Source organism: Hippocampus zosterae, chromosome 5 (assembly GCF_025434085.1).
Source record: "Hippocampus zosterae strain Florida chromosome 5, ASM2543408v3, whole genome shotgun sequence".
NCBI classification, from domain to species: domain Eukaryota; kingdom Metazoa; phylum Chordata; class Actinopteri; order Syngnathiformes; family Syngnathidae; genus Hippocampus; species Hippocampus zosterae.
The window spans coordinates 24,093,812-24,112,499 of NC_067455.1; the positions used below are offsets into that span (position 1 = coordinate 24,093,812).

Here is an 18,688-nt window from a genome sequence, read left to right on the forward strand (position 1 = left end):
AGCTCCAGCCTTCCTTTGTGGGGTTTGCATGTTCTCTCCGTTTTTGCATGGGTTTTCTCTGGATACTTCGGTTTCCTCCCACATTCCAAAAACATGCATGGCAGGTTAATGGAACACTCTAAACTATTCCCAAGTGTGATTGTAAGTGCCTATGTGTGTCCTGTGATTGGCGATTGGCTGGCAACAAGTTTAGGGTATACCCCGCCTACTGCCCAAAGACAGCTGGGATAAGCTCCAGCACAAATGCTGCTCTTGTGAGGATAAGCGGATTAGAAGATGGATGGATGGATATATAAATATCCTTGAAAGCAGCACGTTGCAGCTATTGCCTATTCCCACACAATAAAAGATATCCTATTGATGCTTGCAGACATATCTGTTGTCAAACATGCAGGCAGTTTCAAGGTTTTCTGAGATTGACTAAACCACAGAGAATATTCGAGAGAAGTCAAGGAGAAATGAGTGACAGTTATTGGAGAAATAGAACTCATATATTCTTGTACTGCGTGAACATCAGACAGTTCAGGGCAACGGTCTCAAACTCAACTTGTGTAGGGGCCGATGGAGATAGATTATGAGTCTGTGTGGGTTGCATCAAGTATTCCACAAAAAAAGGAATTCAAGTATTCAGAAAAAGTATAACATAGTCAAGCTTCTGAATCTTAATAACAGTTCAGGACATGAATGGTTCAGATCGGCGACCTTGTGCTCTCGCTTGTCTCCCTGGTACTTTGCATGTATTGTTGAGGAATGCCGTGTTTTTTGTTTTGTTTTTTTTCTTCGTTTTTGTTGGGGGTTTTTTGCGCACTGCAACCTCCATGTGCAGTCAAGATATGTCTGAGTGCCCTGTGTTAAAAAAATATATATATATTCTCCTGTTTTTCTTGAAATTGTCTGTTTTTGTCACCAACATTTTCTCTTCACAGCAGGTTTTGAAAAAGACATGACAGGTACTGGGTGACAGGATATTTTTTTCCAGAGGAGGACAGCCGAGCCACCCGCCCATCATGGCCAGTTCGTACTTTTTTCAAGCTGAATCAAAATGTAATCTTCACACCATCAATCTCTCATCGTTATTTTGACTGTGCGTACCTCTATGTTAGAGTTCGTCATGGCTATTTTAGGACCAAATCTTTCGCAAATCTTTATTTTTTACGACCACCAGATCTTCTTTCTCTTTGTAATCTTCTTCTCTTCCTCCTCCTTTTGCTTCTTCAGCAACGTTGAGTCAGCGACAGTCAATCACCGTCGAGAATATACTAGTATGCCACAGCAGCCGTACAGCCAATTATTTGTTTATACTGTATCTTCATTTGAATTGAATATTCTGTTTTTTGTTTGTTTGTTTTTTTAGATTGGTGGCTTGGTGGTTTGAATGGCTAGCACATCCACCTCACAGTGCATAGGCACTAAGAGAGGCTGTACTATGATCCGATCCTTTATCAATACAATTTCTGGGCAAACATAACAATTGAAAAAAAAGTGAGAGGCCAACCAATAGCTCATGTAAACATAGTACACTGAGGCCTGTTTATTTTACGCCACCATTGAGGAGCAATGGGATTTCTGCAGAGGATACATCAGACATCCCTTGATTTAAGATAGCCCGTGGAAGCTCCTCAATGTTTGGTCGTCAAACCTCGGCATGCATTTAAGACAAATGGGATGCTTCTTAATGTGAACAACACGTATGAGAACAACTTCCTGGTCACGCTCAGAGTTTTGAGGAGGGAGGAGCTAGGAGCATTGTTGTCTCATAAGAGACATGAGATGAGACCAGAGAAAGAAAAGGAGAAAGCAAGAGAGTACTTACCACACAGTGATATAGTCGTAGATTGGTTCAGTATCGATAATAGAAAATGTGATATCGATGCCATAACCGGGAGGCACTCTGACAGTCCACATGCAGTCCTGGAAGTGGGGGTATTCAGCTGGGTGTCCAGGAGAGTAAATTGTGCCATTCATTGATGTTACATTCCCGCCACAGAGAGCTGTAAGTTCAAGACAAATGTATTTGGTATTACAGGCATTTTGACAAAATAACCATAGCAGCATGCTATGGTTATTTCAAGGAAGGCTTTATTTCAAGGCTTTCAAGGAAGAATTGAGTCGAGTAAGCAGTTGTCGGAAATCCACTGCAGGGGTTGCGTGGCCCTGGTTGCTGGGAACATGATGACTCTGAGTGGTTCCGACATTAAAACTTTTCTGTCATCGTCGTAATAGAGAGTAACTTTAACATTGAACTTGGACTCAAAGCCAAAGCACTGCCCTGGAGACAATGTTTCTTCTTGATTAAAGACAAAACATAAAAATTGTAGTCCAACAGAAAAATTGCTGCTTTTGCGCTGGTTCCTTGGTAAATTCGTGCATCGAAGGCCTCAGAGCAGAGTCGGTATTCGCCTGTCACTTTTGGGTCGGATTGACAGAAAATCAACATTTGTGTGTCTGAATTCTTTCAGGCGGTATAGCTCGTTGCACTAAGATAACGAGATGCATGGCGATGTCAGAGTTGCAGCTCAAATAGGTTTTGACACCAAAGGGTGTGGGCATAGGGTGTAGGTCTTTAATTAAACAATCACACAGTGGAAACTATTAATTATTTACAGGTTGATGTCAAGCCCCCCATTGGATATAGAACGGTAAGCTGTTATAAAGACGGAAAAAAGTCGGCTGTAATGGCCTCTCTGTAAGGGGCTAATGTGGCATGATATAGAGCAAGGAGAAAATGGTTTACCCACACTTTCCTCAAAACACCAAACTATGTTGTAAACCATAAAAGTGATTGTGTGTTTCATGGAATCACTGAAGAAAATTAGGGGACGTCCTGACATATTAATGCTGGGCAATGTGAGAGGATTCACCTAGACATTTACTAGACTTGATTGGCTTTGCCATAAAGATTTGCAAATGGTTCATATATCAATTTAATGGGCTGTATCCATTTATAGTGCAATGAACATGTGTTATGTGGGTGGTTAAAGTGTTTGAGATGTCTCGTGTGGGTAAGAAACATTCAGGACGACAAGTCGGTGGCTGCAGTTGGTAATGATGACAAAAAGAGTGTTTCTCCACGATGCTTGCCAATCACCTTCACAGCGAGGTATGGGGTGATTCCAGTTTCTGCTGACTCCATGCAGGCAAGTGAGTGAAGGCTCCCCGAGCAAAGTATAACCCGGGAGGCACTCAAAAGTAATGGTCATCCCCACACTGAAGTCTTGGCCGATCACTGCGCCATTACGGAATGGACGTGGATCCGGGCATCTTTGGAGCTCGTATGCTGTTAAACAGTTTGTCAAATTAAAGAGTTGGTCAAAATATAGGAAAAGGCAGAAAAGAGGACTTAAAAATAATTTACAACTATCTTGCAACTGTCAAAATATAATTGCCAGGAATGAACAGACTGCACTGTTAGTTCTGCACAAAGCATAGTTTTGGTCTCTTTATGAAATATTCGTAATTTTATCATCATGAATATTTCTCCCATACTGTAATAATCTGTGTAAATGCTCTTGCCACTGAACTATGGATTGTCGAAAACAGAAAAATAAGGTGAATCTTATGGTCGTGTAATTTCTTTTCACAAAATCTGCCTTGAAAATGGATTTAGAATGTTGATTAGGACTTGAAAACACTACAGGATCAAAACTTGAGGTCTCCCCAAGTTCCGGTTCACATTTGACAATTGTAACATGTAGGGTACCATTCAAATCTCCAGAAACTCAGCTTTCAAAAGATGTATAACATGTTCACAAATGTACTCAGCTGACGACATGCATCAGCAATTTGTTTTGACAGATGACGGAGGACCCTTCGGCTGGCCCTCCTAACTTTCAGGGTTGAAAGGTGTTTTACTGTCATTATTACAACTATCACCGTAATGTTTTCAGTCTCTCAGCTAACTGCTAAATGTAACCCTCGGTGCTGTTTTAACATTGCACATTAAATTTTCAACATGTAAAGATGATTTACATAGGTTTATGTTTGACTGTACTTTCTTGACCTTACCTTGATAGATAATGTTGAAGCCAGGCTTGTTTTGGGAGTAGTCACTATGGAAGAAGAGCGTCGTCTCATGGGTGGTGCTGAACAGAGAGTTGGGTACCAGTGAGCCACTGAACCGATCAATCACAGTTGCAGTCTCCAAATTCCCACTGCGCACTTCAAGATAGTCATGAACTGGCTCTGTGGAGAAGTTCAAAAACTGCAGATGGATGCCTGAAAAAGCACAACATAAGAGTTAATGGGGGGAAATAAATTAAGAAAATAGAATCCAAGTCACAAATTGACACTGTGAGGCCATATCCACAAAAATCAATGCGACTGGTAACATTTTACATCTGTCTAAGGGTTTTACAAATGGTTTATCAATGAAAAAGTATTGATACGAAGTAGTGACTAAATCTTGTTCTTCTGTTGTATCCTCAAATTGTGCCACTATCTTAAATTAAAAAAAGAAGGGCCAAGGTTATAGATTGATAGGGCAATTTCATCCCACTTTATCTGACGTAAATTGTCCAATAAGATGTTCTCAATTCCAGCTTTTTAAAAAGTCACTCTAAAGTACCAACAGTGAATCTATGTGATAGCAGCAGTTCTGTGATACTTAAAAAGGGCTCTGGTAACTTGATTTTAGAAGACTGCATAAAAGGAAGCACAATAAAGAGAAGTCACAAAATAAGGAAGAGGCATTAAGGACAGAAGAGAGTAGGAGCTGATGGGGGCTGTGACCGTCAGTGTGACAGACCAAAGCCAATAGGAAGTCGAACTCTCCAGCTGCAGTCCAGGCTGCTCTGGTAATTCCCTGGAAATCCTGGGCTGAGGATGACACCGCTGAAATCGGACATGGAGCCGCCACATTGAGCTGAGGGAGACCAACCAAGGAGAGAGAACATGTCAATTCTCTGCAGGATGATTCCGTGGTGGGGCGGTCGACATCTCTGACATAAAACCCATGTGGACCAAAGACTCAGAACAACATTGCCTGCTTTGTGATGACTTTGAATAACAATGAAACAAGTGGCCCATAACACGACAGCATCAATGATTGCTGAGAACTGAGAATGTCATCCACTCAATGCATCCGCGTCGTTCCATTGTTTTGTCATTTTTTCACTCACCACCCTCCGCAACAGCTTGGCTCTTACGTAAACACCTAGGTGAGGAGTGATTGCAGTTCGAGGAGGAATCAATGTGAACTTGGAAGTAAACCCTCCCTCTTTTCTTTCCCGATATAAGAACAGCTTGTTTACTGTCTGTGGTAAATGGCTAGAAACCTTAGGGGATATTATTGCCACCTCATTGGGGACTATCAAACACAAGCAGATATACATAGAAAAAGGGATTTGACGATGATGTTGGTGGTGGGCACGTGCTTGACCATATTGTTTTAAAATGAGCAGTGGAAAAGAGAACCTAAGTAAATTATAAAATACATTTTGAAGAGCAATACAGCTACTCTCGTGTGAGTATATCAGCAAGAAAGTATGGGAAAGACTGAGTATAGGTTGAGTGAACAAACACCCACAAAGGTCTAATAGGGTCTTTCTGTCAACAAATGCCAGTACCGGTACTTACATCTTTAGTTAACTGTGACCACTGCAGGGACAGAACATTTACAAAAGGAATGTGGTTTCTGTGTTCCCGTGTGTTAACGTGTGTGTTTGTGAAATTATGTCATCTGAGGGGATGTAAAGATCAGACGTTGAAAGTGAGTGAAGGGTTTGGTTATCAATGTGTAGAATCTATCAGTGAGGCAACCGACATCTGAGAAAGTAGCCATCTGCAGCGCAGAATATTGATGCTCATCAAGGGTATCAGAAATACAAAAATACATTGAGATGGTGAAAAAACCCTATTGATTTTCAACCGGCGGGAAAGTCGAGAATTCAACCTTCAGGCCCACACAGCCAAAATTTTGGCTACCATGAAGGCATAGCGCTCTTATTACTTTCCCTAAAATGATTAAAAGCCTCATTTAAGGTTGTACTCCTGTTGTGCTAAACAAATATAAAACATTGACAGGAAAGACTAAATATGGTTTTTGATGCTCTTGAATATCAAATGAGTGAAAGACATTACCTAAGCATAGTGGTACAGGGTAATTCCACCTTCTGACAGGACCAGGCATGCACGTAATATATGCATTACCCTGTTTGGAAAAACACAAAAATGCAATTTATAATTTCCAAACACGAATAAATAAAGCATTAAAATGCATTTTCCAGGTTCAATCAGGTTCATTGGTGTGTTATAGGTATTCTAAGTAGTCGGACATTTTGCCATCTAAAGTCTTATTCGTGGAAAGTGTGAATGCAGCACTGAGGGTGATCCCTACCGTAACGATCACGGAAACCAATGAGCTGATATACGCTTCGGCATCAGTGATCCTTGAGATGCTTGGCTATAAGAGCAACCATGGAAGCCATGACATACCTTAGCCACCATGGAAAAGACGGGTGGAGGCTAAGATCAAGGTGGCTCGGAAAGATGTGAGCCAATTGACGGAGGCCCAGAGAGGTGTGATGAAAAGGCCGATACCCGAGAGGTACATCCAGATGACCATAGCTGAAGCACTCAAAACTGCCAAACAAAGGCTCCAAGGCATGTCCAGCCGCCTAAAGCGGTACACGAAAGAGAATGAGGCCAGACGAATAAAAGGCTGTTCGCAACACAACTTGCGAAAGTGTACGCTCAGTGGCAGGGTCCTAACAACAGAGCTGACCCACCAAGACTGGAAACTGAAAGGTACTGGTACTGGTTATCGCATCTCACCCATCTCCGTTTTGTTCCTGGAGCCCATTTTTCATCAAGGTGCTCTGGTTCCCCAGCACCTGACACAGACTTTGTTTGGCCGGGCGACGTCTGAGCCGGCATGTCATTCATTTTATTGTCTCTCATCATTGTATGACCCATTGTATGGGAGAAGGAGGTTGCACATAACAGCAGTGCACAATGGCTGGTGAGGGTCAGAGAGGAGCACAGCAACCTCCCTGAACAGAACCCAGTTACCATAACAGTGGCAGACATACAGGAATTATGTCGGCATTTCATTCATTGGAGCTGGCCTCCCAATCTCTGGTATGACCTCCTCCTTTGATCTGGCAGCCTGGGGCCCTTCACCATGGAACCTGCGTTGTACCTCATCTGACTCAAGTTGTGACACCAGTTGCCGTTTGTGGATGTTGGAACACTGAGCTACTAGTTGTTTCGTGGTCAACCGTGACTGTGGTTTTCGAAGTAACCATTTAGCCCACATTCTCTGCATGTAACCCCTCTGACTAGGGTTGCTTGAGAAGTAGCATTCCAGCAGCGCAATGTTATCGCATCTCGCCCATCTCCGCTTTGTTCCAGTAGCCCATTTTTCATCAAGGTGCTCTGGTTCCCTGGTTCGGAAGAGGATAGTTAAAGTGTTTTTTCCCTCTCCCTACCAAGCGTTTTTCCTTTCTGAATTCTAATTGTAATTTCCCCATTGCGGGACAAATAAAGGATATCTTAATATCACTCACTAACAGATGGAGGAAAGAACTTTGAAATACTGTCCTAAAGATGAGTGATATAGGCTATTTACTGAAATTGTCACTCTGGGCAGGTGGATATGATTTGCTTATCATAGTAAGCTGCATTGGACCGCTTTGCTCACACAGAATGTTTTCACGTACCTGTAGCGAGAAGCCTTCGTCACACTGGAAGGAAACCATGTCGCCGACGGTGTAGCGGTCTCCCACTTTGTGGCCATTAGTTGGGGGCTGCGGTTCGGGGCACGAATCCAAACCTATTGCTTAGGAAAGAGTCACAACATACGTGTAGGCAACAATCATTCTTCTGCACAATGTAGGATCCAACACCTGCTTATGAGTAGGGATGCAATGATATCCCAATGTTGTAATATGATCTCGTCCTGTTAGAGGAATCTATGAGCAAAATTGTATCATGTTTAAAGTTTCATTTATTTGGGCACATCGAAGCGTTTCGGTGCATATCCAGCACCCCCAAATGCCTACACACAAAGGTGTTGAAAAACAGCTTTCCAATCACTACTGAGGGGCCCGACCGGGGGTGCGCTATGCAAATATCGGGGGCAGTGTTTTTCTTGTATTTTGCATATGTTACAATAAAATGTAGAACTCGCGGAGACGGAGTGTGATCGCGGAGCAACAACTGTCGTTCGCTCTCAGAGGTCCGCTTCCGCCGATATTGAAGACAATTATCCTGTGTGGCGAGTCGTTTCTTTTTTCTTTCTTTGTCCCAGAAAATATCTGACACGTCCTGACATGAACCTCACAATAGGATCATTATCATTATACTGTGGGGAGCTGGTGATATATTAAAAAAAAAAAAGACACACACAAATTAAATTACTATTAGAAATGATATAAACATGAGCAAATGCATGTAAATGTTTCATCTGTTATATTATTGAATGCATATAGAGTGTTGAAAAACTTTGGTAGCGTATACTGTCCAATCTATTCACCTAAACAAAACTTTCACACTTGGCACATTGCATTGACAGTTTGTGCAAGGACCATCTGAGCCCCAAAAGCTACAGCAAATGCACAAGCTATTAAAAATAGAAGATAAACGTGCAATATAATAACACCTCTTGGTCAAATGTTCCCAAGAGTTTTCGGCTTGAAACAAGTGCTAGAGATGAGTTGATGACTGTAAAACATGGCAACTGTCGTGACCTATTAATGGTGTGTTCAATCATAGGAGATGTAGCCTTAAAAAAAGCACACACAACAACCCAATGAACGCTCAAGAAATACATGAGACATTAGACGAGTGGACTGAATGAGGTAAACCTACACATGGAGTAATATTTTGGCACAATTGGCTAGCCAAAAACCACTTCTTTATAAAGGTGACAATAATATTTTAGGGAGAGGCAGAAGGGTCCTGATGAAAATCCCCAGCAGAGACCAGCATATGTGCTGCATTTTTGCTCTGGTTTTATACACTTGCAAGAACAGCGTAAAAAGCAAATAACAGCAAAAACTTTTTTTTTTGTTTGATGGGTGTTACAAATTCATTCAACAAAAACTGTGTTCAAAAGTCTTGCGATCATCTTATTTTTGTCTTGCTGTGTATTTTTCTCTTCCTTGAGATTTAATTTAGGAAACACTATTCAACGTTGTTCCCCCCCAATTTTATGCCCGTGACATGCATGCATTGGTACCTGATATCTCGCTGTGTAAGCCCTGGCTACAGAGTGCGGTTCGAAGCTCAGCTCAACATGGTAGGCCTAAACCACAGGTGTCAAACACAAGGCCCAGGGGCCAGAGCTGGCCCGCCACATCATTTTATGTGGCCCGTGAAAGCAAATCAACCAGGTCAACTTCCATGACGCATGCCAAAATCTGTACCAAATTTCATAATGTCATATGTAGTAAATAATCATGATGAATAATAATGTAAAACATTTTCGTGTTGTATATTATTACAGAACCTTGAACAACAGTGCAACAAATTATAAATATTCTCCTGTCTCGACTTTTGATTTCAAAAATACTTATCTATTAATTGTGTACTGTATACATTATTTAATAATATGAGGAGGTGATTAAACATTTATACGGTTTTACAGCCATAATGGCCCTCCGAGGGAAACTATATTGTGGCCTGTGACAAAAATGAGTTTGACACCCCTGTTCTGAACCTTTGACACATGGGTTCTCAATGTCTAAACGCCTTCCTCTTCTTTCTTTCTTTTTCTTCTTTTCTTTCTTCTTTCTTTTTTTGTTCAACTATTTCCTCAATGATGTGCTGTCTCATCATGTCACGCTTATTGTTTTTGTTCACACTTTATTTAACATTGAAAATTACAAACCCTTGATTGACTGAAACCCAAATACTAACATCAACCATACACAGTGCATCCTCCAATGGGATCATGTGATACTGCATGTGTCACACTCAATTTTACACAATATTTGGAAGATGTCTTCTGACCGCAACTTTTTTCTGTGACCTCGACACTCCCATTTTCAGAACCCTTAAACACACGTCAACGTTTGTCAAACAGTTCATTTGGCTCTCCCCCGAGTGGCAAGGGTGGAAGCTTCTCATTTTTTATCTTTTAAAAATATGCGTAATGTCATAATACAGTTCATAATTTCTGTGGGCAGAGCCATATGTTTAGGTCCACCCTATGGTGAAGCACACCTCCCACTGCGTTCTGCAGCCAGGCCTACTCAATCTTGTTTGCATTTAATTGCCGCATTCAATCAGACGCGTAATAGTGTGCTTTAGAAGTGAAACCAGGGACTAAAAAGTGAGACTTTTCCAATTGGTTTAGATGAGTAGGAGACCCATGGACTTATGATGCTTCGAGGAAGTTGGGAAGTTGGACTTGCAACATGATTTGTACAGACGACAGAAAGTTATTTGGTGAATTGTAGGAAATACTCCTGATATAAGATAGTCCTTCATTTATAAATGTTTGCTGGAGGTCAAAATGTATTGTGACAAACCAAAACATAAGTACCATAAGTTGGGACATTCGCCACGAGATGCAAACCTAATTTATGTCAGTCGCAATTCACGATCCTGAGATAATAGCAGAAACAGAATCAGAAGTATTGGCCAAGTATGCAAGAAACACACAAGGAATTTACTTCCCAGTTCCAATCCTTTCAGAGGAGACAGAACGAGAAGCCTGGTGGGTCGCTATTACTATATGGTTGATGCAAATAGTGAAATTCATTCTTTGAGAGGTTCTCATTACCCTCACCGGAATCCTAGTGTAAAACATGCACTGTTCACTGTGTTTTCAGTGAAAAAAATGACACTAGTTGTCAGTAACTGTGCTAACATAAGATGGTTGTCATCTGGGCTTCAGCTGCAAGGGTTGTATTGATAAGTTGTTTCAATACAACCCATTGTTTTCTACATTTTCTACTTTCTTCCTTCCAAACTTTGTTACTGTAAATTACAACTTTCTCCATTGTGAGACAAAGATTTTCTTATCTTAATAAAAAAAGATGTCCACATTTGACAACATTAATCTTTAATTGTTACAAATCAAAGCCCATTCATTAATACAGTAAATGCACTGTATGAGGTATATGTAAGACCCCATCACCCTCATGCCATTACCAGTACATAAGTCTATCACAATAGGAGGAAATCACTCACAAGCTCCTCTCCAATTGCAAATGCTTTCTGACATCACTAAAACAGAATAGTGTATGTTTTAATTTGAGGTGACTTGCCATCGCGGCAGACATCCGAGCTACACAGCTGGTGACCGCCCCTTACCACGTACACAATGGGGATGATAAAGGCATGCTGCAAAGTTCAGCGTTAAAAGCAATTTAAGAGCTGCATGAAACCAGGCAAAGAGTCGGATGCTGGCCGTGGGTGGGCCTACACTTGTAAGATCGACCTCAAATGATGTGGACTTGCTGTTAAAAACCCATTTGTTCTCTGCAACAATGCAATACAGATGGTGGATTGTTTTACATTTTGGCATGGAGCATTTGCACCCAGTTTACACACGATTGGAGAACTCGGAAAGAGATTCAATCTTTACAAAGCTAAACTTATGACTGTTTTTGTACTAAAAATATTTTTTGATCATTTTTATCATTAAAAAATATCCGCCGAGTAAATACTCTATTGAAGTAAAAACATACAAGAATTACATTGGTAAACCTTGGGTCTGGTTTATTTTTAATACTGTACACACTGGTCTGATCTTTCCTCATGAGAAATTCTACGACTGCTCGCTTTGCTAACAAACATACTTAAGGTGGAAGTTTCACCTGCTGTGAAGTACAATTTTGCTTGTCACTATCACCATCACGACTTGAACCGTGCATGTTTTTCTTGGCTTCCAGTTGTGCAGCTGCGCTCCAGCCACATACTTGCTCGAGTGGAGGAGACTCTTGAAGCAATGAACTGGACATGTTTATTTCAAGAGGCGTCTGAAGGACAGCGTTACAACATCAATCCCATTAGCCCTCACCTACACTCATTGGTTTTGGCAGGTGTGGCATGACAAAGGTTTGAAAATAGCCCTTTTATCTGAATTTTTTGTGATGTCTTTCATAATGTCACTGTTGCAACATTTTTTTTGTTCACCATTTCCATCCTAACCCAATCACATTTTGTTTTGAAAATAAAAGCCTAAATGTACGTTGTTGTTGTTTTTTTTGGGCGGGGGTCTCAATTTTTGTTTTCCCTGATTCAAACCATTCCAATTTTAAACTGTAAAGCTCATACCACATTTTTGTCAACATTTCAAAATCAGAGCTACAATTAGTTTTTTTTCCTGATAGTTTCCTTTTTTTTTAATGGATTCGGCTGTTCTAACTTTAAACTGTCCAGCCTATTCAAACCATAAATTTTCTAATGTTATTTCAGATCATTTTTTATATGTGCATCATTCCATATCTTTCAATGTTATTCCACTTTTCCATATTTTTCATTCAGCAAAATACCGATTGCTAGCACGGGCTCTTCCTTTAGTGAGGAGGCAGATGATTTGTTAATATATGATCCTATTGGTCCCTCATCAGCTGGACGCCGCGAAGCGACAACGTACTGTCTGCTTGCCTCCTCAACCACCATGAGAAGATGACTGCGATTGTCGCCTTCACCCCCACAGATGTTGCTGATGACAATGCGAAGGACATGTTCTTTGACCACGTCCACCAGGCTGTCAACCAAGCTCCACCGCACGCCGTCACCATCATTCTTGCTGACACCAACGGCACTCTATCCAGCAGTGATCGGTCCACCGGCTCGCCTGTCAGTACCACCTTTGTTGATAGGGCCACAAACGCTAAGGGCAACCGCCTCCTATTCTGTCATCATAACAACCTCTGTGTCACTGACACTTGGTTTCCCCGGAAACGTATCCATCATTGGGCGTGGTACAGCCCAGATGGCAGAACAAGAGCCACATCCTCATTTTTCGACGCAAGAAGTCATTTGTCACCAACTGCCGGGTTTACAGAGGAGCACAGCTTGGCAACACAGAACAATGCCTGCTGCTGGCTCAGCTTAACCTTAAGATCCGAGCCAACCAGCACTTTGCCTCACCTCAACTCCTCCCTACTCAATGACCTCGACAACACCACAGACTTTAGTCGCTCCATTCGCCACAGTCTTGATGCCCTGGCACCCAACAAGGTGACAGATTGGGCGACCTTCAAGAAAAATATTCTCCAGTCTCTTCACAATGTCCTTGGGTGCTTATAATCCTCCCCGAGAAAGCCCTGGATTTCATAGTCAAGTCAAGTCAAGTCAACAGTATTTATAGAGCACTTTCAAACAGCCATCGCTGCATACAAAGTGCTGTACATGGAGCAATTTAACATACACAATAAACAGTAAGACGAATCGGTAATAAAGGCGGTAGAAAGCACTAAGCAGTAAAATCAAAAACAAATCTAAGTCATGCTGAGTCGAACGCCAAATAATACAAGTGAGTTTTGAGGAGGGCTTTAAAGATGGGCAGCGAGGAGGCTTGCCGAATGTTCAGTGGGAGGTCATTCCAGAGAGAGGGACCAGCAACAGAAAAGGCTCGATCCCCGCTGAGCCTCAGTCCTCATAGAGGATACAAAACATCATCGACCAGCGGCGTGAAACCCTGGCTCCTCGGCAATCTCACGGAATATCGGCAACTTAACCACCTGCGTAATGTGGCCATCACTTAGGAGAGCGAGAGGTACTGGGAGGCAGAAGCCCGACAGCTTGCATCCGTGGCCAGCAGCAATAACATGAACTGCATAGTTCTACTGTGCCAAACCCATAGCGGTCCACGCATAAAGACAGCCCTGTTAAAAGACTCAGACAGTAATTTCATTACAGCAGAAGCCAACTGCCTTGCGTGCTGGAAGGAGCATTTTAGCCTCCTCCTGCAGCACAGAACCATCCTGGCTGATCCCACTCTCCTAGAGGCTGCAAACGCTGCACCACCTAGCAACCCCTACTGAAAAGACCCTGTAATCCCGAGGAGAGCTGCACTGAAGAAGATAAACATCAGAAAAGCCCCCGGCATCTGTGCCATCACTGGGGAAATGCTCAGAGGTGGTGGCATGGTGAAGTGCCGAACCCGCCTATTCAATCAGGCATGGGAGCCTGAACAGCTGCCCTGCAACTGGACCAGAGGGGTCATCCTCCCCTTCTGTAAACGCAAAGGTGACAGGCTTGTCTGTGGAAACCACAGAGACATAAACCCGCTCACCAACCCTGAGAAGGTCTTTACCAGAATCTTGCTCAGCCATGCCCTTCCAGGCTGGCTTTATGCCCAATCGCTCCACGATTGACCACACTCTATCGTCCGTGTGCTGATCGAGCAGACCCGTGAATTCCGTAAAGACCACCGTTTGTACATCAGATTCATTGATCTGAAGGCCATGTTTGACACTGTATCCCACTCCTCACTGTGGAACATCCTCCGAGGCCTCAGAGCGCCACCCAAGATAATTGGCCTGCTCCAGCTACTCTACAGCAAGGCAGAGAGCTGTCTGTATTAATGGCATTGACTCCGACTGATTTACCATCTCTAGTGGTGTTTGCCAGGGCTCGCGACCTCTTTAACTGCGTCATCAACCATTCAATGTTTAGGTTCTGCGAGTGCATCCTTGGAATTGTTAGGCTTTGTGAGAGATGGGCAGAGGACCCTCACGCACACACTGAACTCAGAAGTGTTTTATTGTCAGGAGGTGGGACAGGTTGAGGTGGCAAGAACAGAATGATAGTCAAAATGACCAATTCAAGGAGTGCAGGAACGCAGGAGCATAACGGCTTGGCAGAAGCGAGTGCAGCGGGAAAGATCACTGATGAACTGGCAACGGGTGGCTATTTAGGCTGGCTTTTATGCTGCAAGTGGCTGATGAGTAGAAGACTCTTAGGTGTGGAGGGGAGGCAGGTGCACCGATTAGGGAGGCACCCAGCCCACACTGAAAAAGGTAGCAAAACAAAAGGGAGGGGCGACACCATGGACAAACAGTGTATTCTTACAGAAAATACCTTTGGCAACTACCACCTGACTGACAGACGCTATGACAGACGCATTTACAGTGATGAGGCAGCACAGCTCGGCCTTCAAGTGAGCTGGACAAAAAACAAGTTAATGTATATCGGTAATGGACCAGATCCACCCCCACTTCGCATTGGTTGTGACATTGTAGAGCCTGCCAAGATCTTTGTGTATCTGGGATCCAATGCGACATCAGACCATCTCATGCAAGATGAAGCTCCGGACTCACACTCAGCCATACTCTCCATCGTGCTCAATAGCTCAGACACATGGCCCCTGAATGACACTATCACCGCAAGAATCAATGGTTTTGACAGCAGGGCTCTCAGAACCCTAGGAAACATCAGGTGGCCCCAGCGAGTTTCCAATGAAGTGCTTAGATCTCGCACGCGCCAGCCCCGAGCATTTTCATTGATCGCACACCCGCTGGTTCAGCCATGTTCTTCGTCTGCCGCCCGACCAACCAACATGAGCCATCCTCCAGTTTGACCCAAAGGCTGCAGGGCTGGAGAAGACCATGAGGAAAGTCTTGCATCCGATGGCTCGACGTCGTTGAAGGTGACCTCCAACAACAGGAAGTTGCTGCGGAAGATGCAGAGCAGCTGGCACAATATCTCCAGCTTTGGAAAAAATTGCCGCATTTGGTAAGCTCAATGCACAGGGACGGGATACCCCGACCCCCGCTGTAGCACGAGTAATATTAGTAGGAGTACCCTGAATTGCTCACAAGCAAAGATGGGGCAAGATTCACCTCTTTTGAACACCTGTGTGAGATAACAGTTGGACAGTGTAAAAAATTATATTCCACAATGAATTTCGGAATTTCATCATTGATGGTCCAAAGATTTTCTGAGAATCTGGAGAAATCACTTCATGCAAGCGGCAAGGCCGAACAACAACAACGTGACCTTCCGTCCCTCAGGCAGCACTGCATCAACAATCAACATCAACGGATAAAGGGTATCACCACACAGATTCAGAAATACCTCTGAAAACCAATGTCAGTATATACAGTTAGGCACACCATCATAAGTGCAACTTAAAATTCTACGATGCAAATCAAAAGCCACACCCAATAACATTAGTGGCTTCTCTGGGTCCAAATTCACATAAGATGGAATGATGGAAAGTGGAAGAGTGTTCTGTAGTCTGTCAAGTCTGCATATCAAATTAAATTTTGGTCGGTGTGTCCTTCGCACCAAAGAGGAAAAGAACCATCTCGTTTGTTATCGATGCAAAGTTCAAAAGCCAGCATCCATGATGGTATGGGACTGTGTTAGTCCCGATGGCACGGGTAACTTCCATATCTGTGAGGGCACCTTGAATGCTCAAAGGAACATAGAGGTTTTAAGGAACAATATGCTACCATCCAAGCATCTTTTTCATGGACACCAATGTTTATTTCAGCAAGACCTGGCCAAATTAAATTCTGCATGTGTTACAGCAGCATGACTATGCAGTAAAAAAGTGTGGGTACTAGATTGGCCTGCCTGCAGTCTTGAACTGTCTCCCTGAAAATGCATGGCATATTATGAAGTGTACAATTAATGATTAAAATGTATACTTACTTGCTAAAAAAAATAAAGTTTATAATTTTGAACATTAAATCTCTTGTCTTTGCCATGTATTCAACTGAATATAGTTTGAACATGATTTGCAAATCAATAGTGTTCTGTTTTTATTTATGTTTACAACAATGTCTGAACTGCATCGGAAATCGGGTTCTATTCTTATTATATTGCAAGCATTCCATACCGTAACTGTGAAGTTATTCCATCTCTAATAATAATAATAATAAGAAGAAGAAGAAGAAGGCGGCCCGGTAGTCCAGTGGTTAGCACGTCGGCTTCACAGTGCTGTCACGATCTGCCCGAAGCGATAATGATCGCTCCGTGCAGAACGAGAAAAATAAAGAGTTGGATCCCCGGAAAACAGACAACGAAAGAATTTTATCAAAGCAAAGAGTGTCTTTAATGACAAAAACAGAAAGAGCCCGACAGGGAAAAAACGGAAACACAAAACGCTGGTCAAATAAGGACCAGGGAAGAAATAAGGAAACAACTGAAAACGCTCGCTGAAAAACAAAGTGCGAGGAACTACTGATTAGGCAATATCGAAGTATTCAATTTAGTGACTAACGCGAATGGCAAGAGTAAAGGCCGCAAGGCAAGAAGGCAACGAGTAATCTACAAATAGAGGAATTAGCACGAGAGATCAATGGCACGGTGTGGAATTCTCCGGCAGTGGGAGAACTGCCGGAGTCTCATTAATATAGGAGGGTAATCAGCCCGAAATTACGGACAGGTGCGCAGATGGCGGGGGAGAAAACCCGCCACCTGCTGGCGGACACGCGACGTGACAAGTGCAGAGGTACCGGTTCGATTCCAGCTCCGGCCTCCCTGTGTGGAGTTTGCATGTTCTCCCCGGGCCTGCGTGGGTTTTCTCCGGGTGCTCCGGTTTCCTCCCACATTCCAAAAAACATGCGTGGCAGGCTGATTGAACACTCTAAATTGTCCCTAGGTGTGAGTGTGAGTGTGAATGGTTGTTCGTTTCTGTGTGCCCTGCAATTGGCTGGCAACCGATTCAGGGTGTCCCCCGCCTACTGCCCAAAGATAGCTGGGATAGGCTCAAGCACCCCCCGTGACCCTAGTGAGGATCAAGCGGCTGAATGAATGAATGAATTAATGAATAATAATAATAAGAAGAAGAATGGCGGCACGCTAGTCAACTGATTTGCCTGTCCACCTCAGAGGTCGTAGGTTAGAATCCGGCCCCGGCCTTCCCGTGTGGAGTTTGCATGTTCTCACCACGTCGGCAGATTTTTTTTTTTTTTTTTTTGAATGAGAGTGATCTAAAACAGACAGCATAAGGCTCTCAAGGAGCCAGACTTCCCAAGCCCTGTTCGTGAGAATAACTACTACTACTAAAAATAATAATAGGGCGGCACAGTGATTGACTGGTTAGGAGATCTGCCTCACAGTGCAGAGGTCATGAGTTAAATTACGGGCTCTGACCTTCCTGAATGGGATTTGCATGTTCACACTGTGCCTGTGTCTCAAGGTACCGGTACTCCGGTTTCCTCCCACATTCCAAAAACATGCATGTTAGGTTAATTGAATACTCTTAATTGTCCTTAGGTGTGAGTGTGGATGGTTGTTTTTTTTATGTGTGCCTTGCAATTGGCTAGCAAACAGGTTCAGGGTGTATCCCGCCTACTGCCCAAAGTCAGCTGGGAGCCTACTCCAGTGTTTAGCACCCATAGTGTTCTTACCAATGGCTTTGTGTGCTTTGCTCATGTACTGATCCATATTCCTACTTCTTTTGGCTGCTATAATGCCTGGTGGTGCTGAGGCAGGTTATAGATCTGTTGTTTGATGGAATGTCCTGGTGCTGTCCAGCTCCTCATCTTCAATATTCTTGCTTGGATATTTGCCAGAGTTAGGATGAATGATTCTTGTTCTGGAATGTTGCTGTACTCTGTAAATCTGATTCCATTGGGCATTGCTATTTTTTCCTTCTCCCATATACTCTTCCAGTATTACACTGTCTAACCTGTGGGTGCTCTGTTTCAGTCTCACTACCTTCCAACTGAGAGGTGACGTGAGCTGGTTTGTTGGAGAGCATTGTGTTCATTTTCCTGGCCTTCACCTCTCTTGTGTAACTCTTCAGGCAAGTAGCCAAGGCTAGGAGTCTGCT

The 18,688-nt window shown here is 43.1% G+C and overlaps 1 protein-coding gene across 8 annotated transcripts in view; it reads right to left on the reverse strand.

The window, feature by feature from the left end:
• LOC127600226 (CUB and sushi domain-containing protein 3-like) overlaps window positions 1-18,688 on the reverse strand; it is a 782,730-nt gene that overhangs the window by 444,164 nt on the left and 319,878 nt on the right. For 7 of the 8 annotated variants that reach the window (XR_007962299.1, XM_052064574.1, XM_052064573.1 and 4 more), the window contains 6 exons: window positions 7,659-7,777; window positions 6,079-6,148; window positions 4,745-4,861; window positions 4,006-4,215; window positions 3,089-3,277; window positions 1,814-1,991 (listed from right to left, as the gene is read on the reverse strand). Coding sequence is in view for 7 of the 8 variants with exons in the window: in XM_052064574.1 (XP_051920534.1) it covers window positions 1,814-1,991; window positions 3,089-3,277; window positions 4,006-4,215; window positions 4,745-4,861; window positions 6,079-6,148; window positions 7,659-7,777 (883 nt within the window). In the remaining variant the exon portion in view is untranslated. The remainder of the gene's footprint in view (window positions 1-1,813; window positions 1,992-3,088; window positions 3,278-4,005; window positions 4,216-4,744; window positions 4,862-6,078; window positions 6,149-7,658; window positions 7,778-18,688) is intronic. The other variant, XM_052064571.1, reaches the window with a different exon arrangement.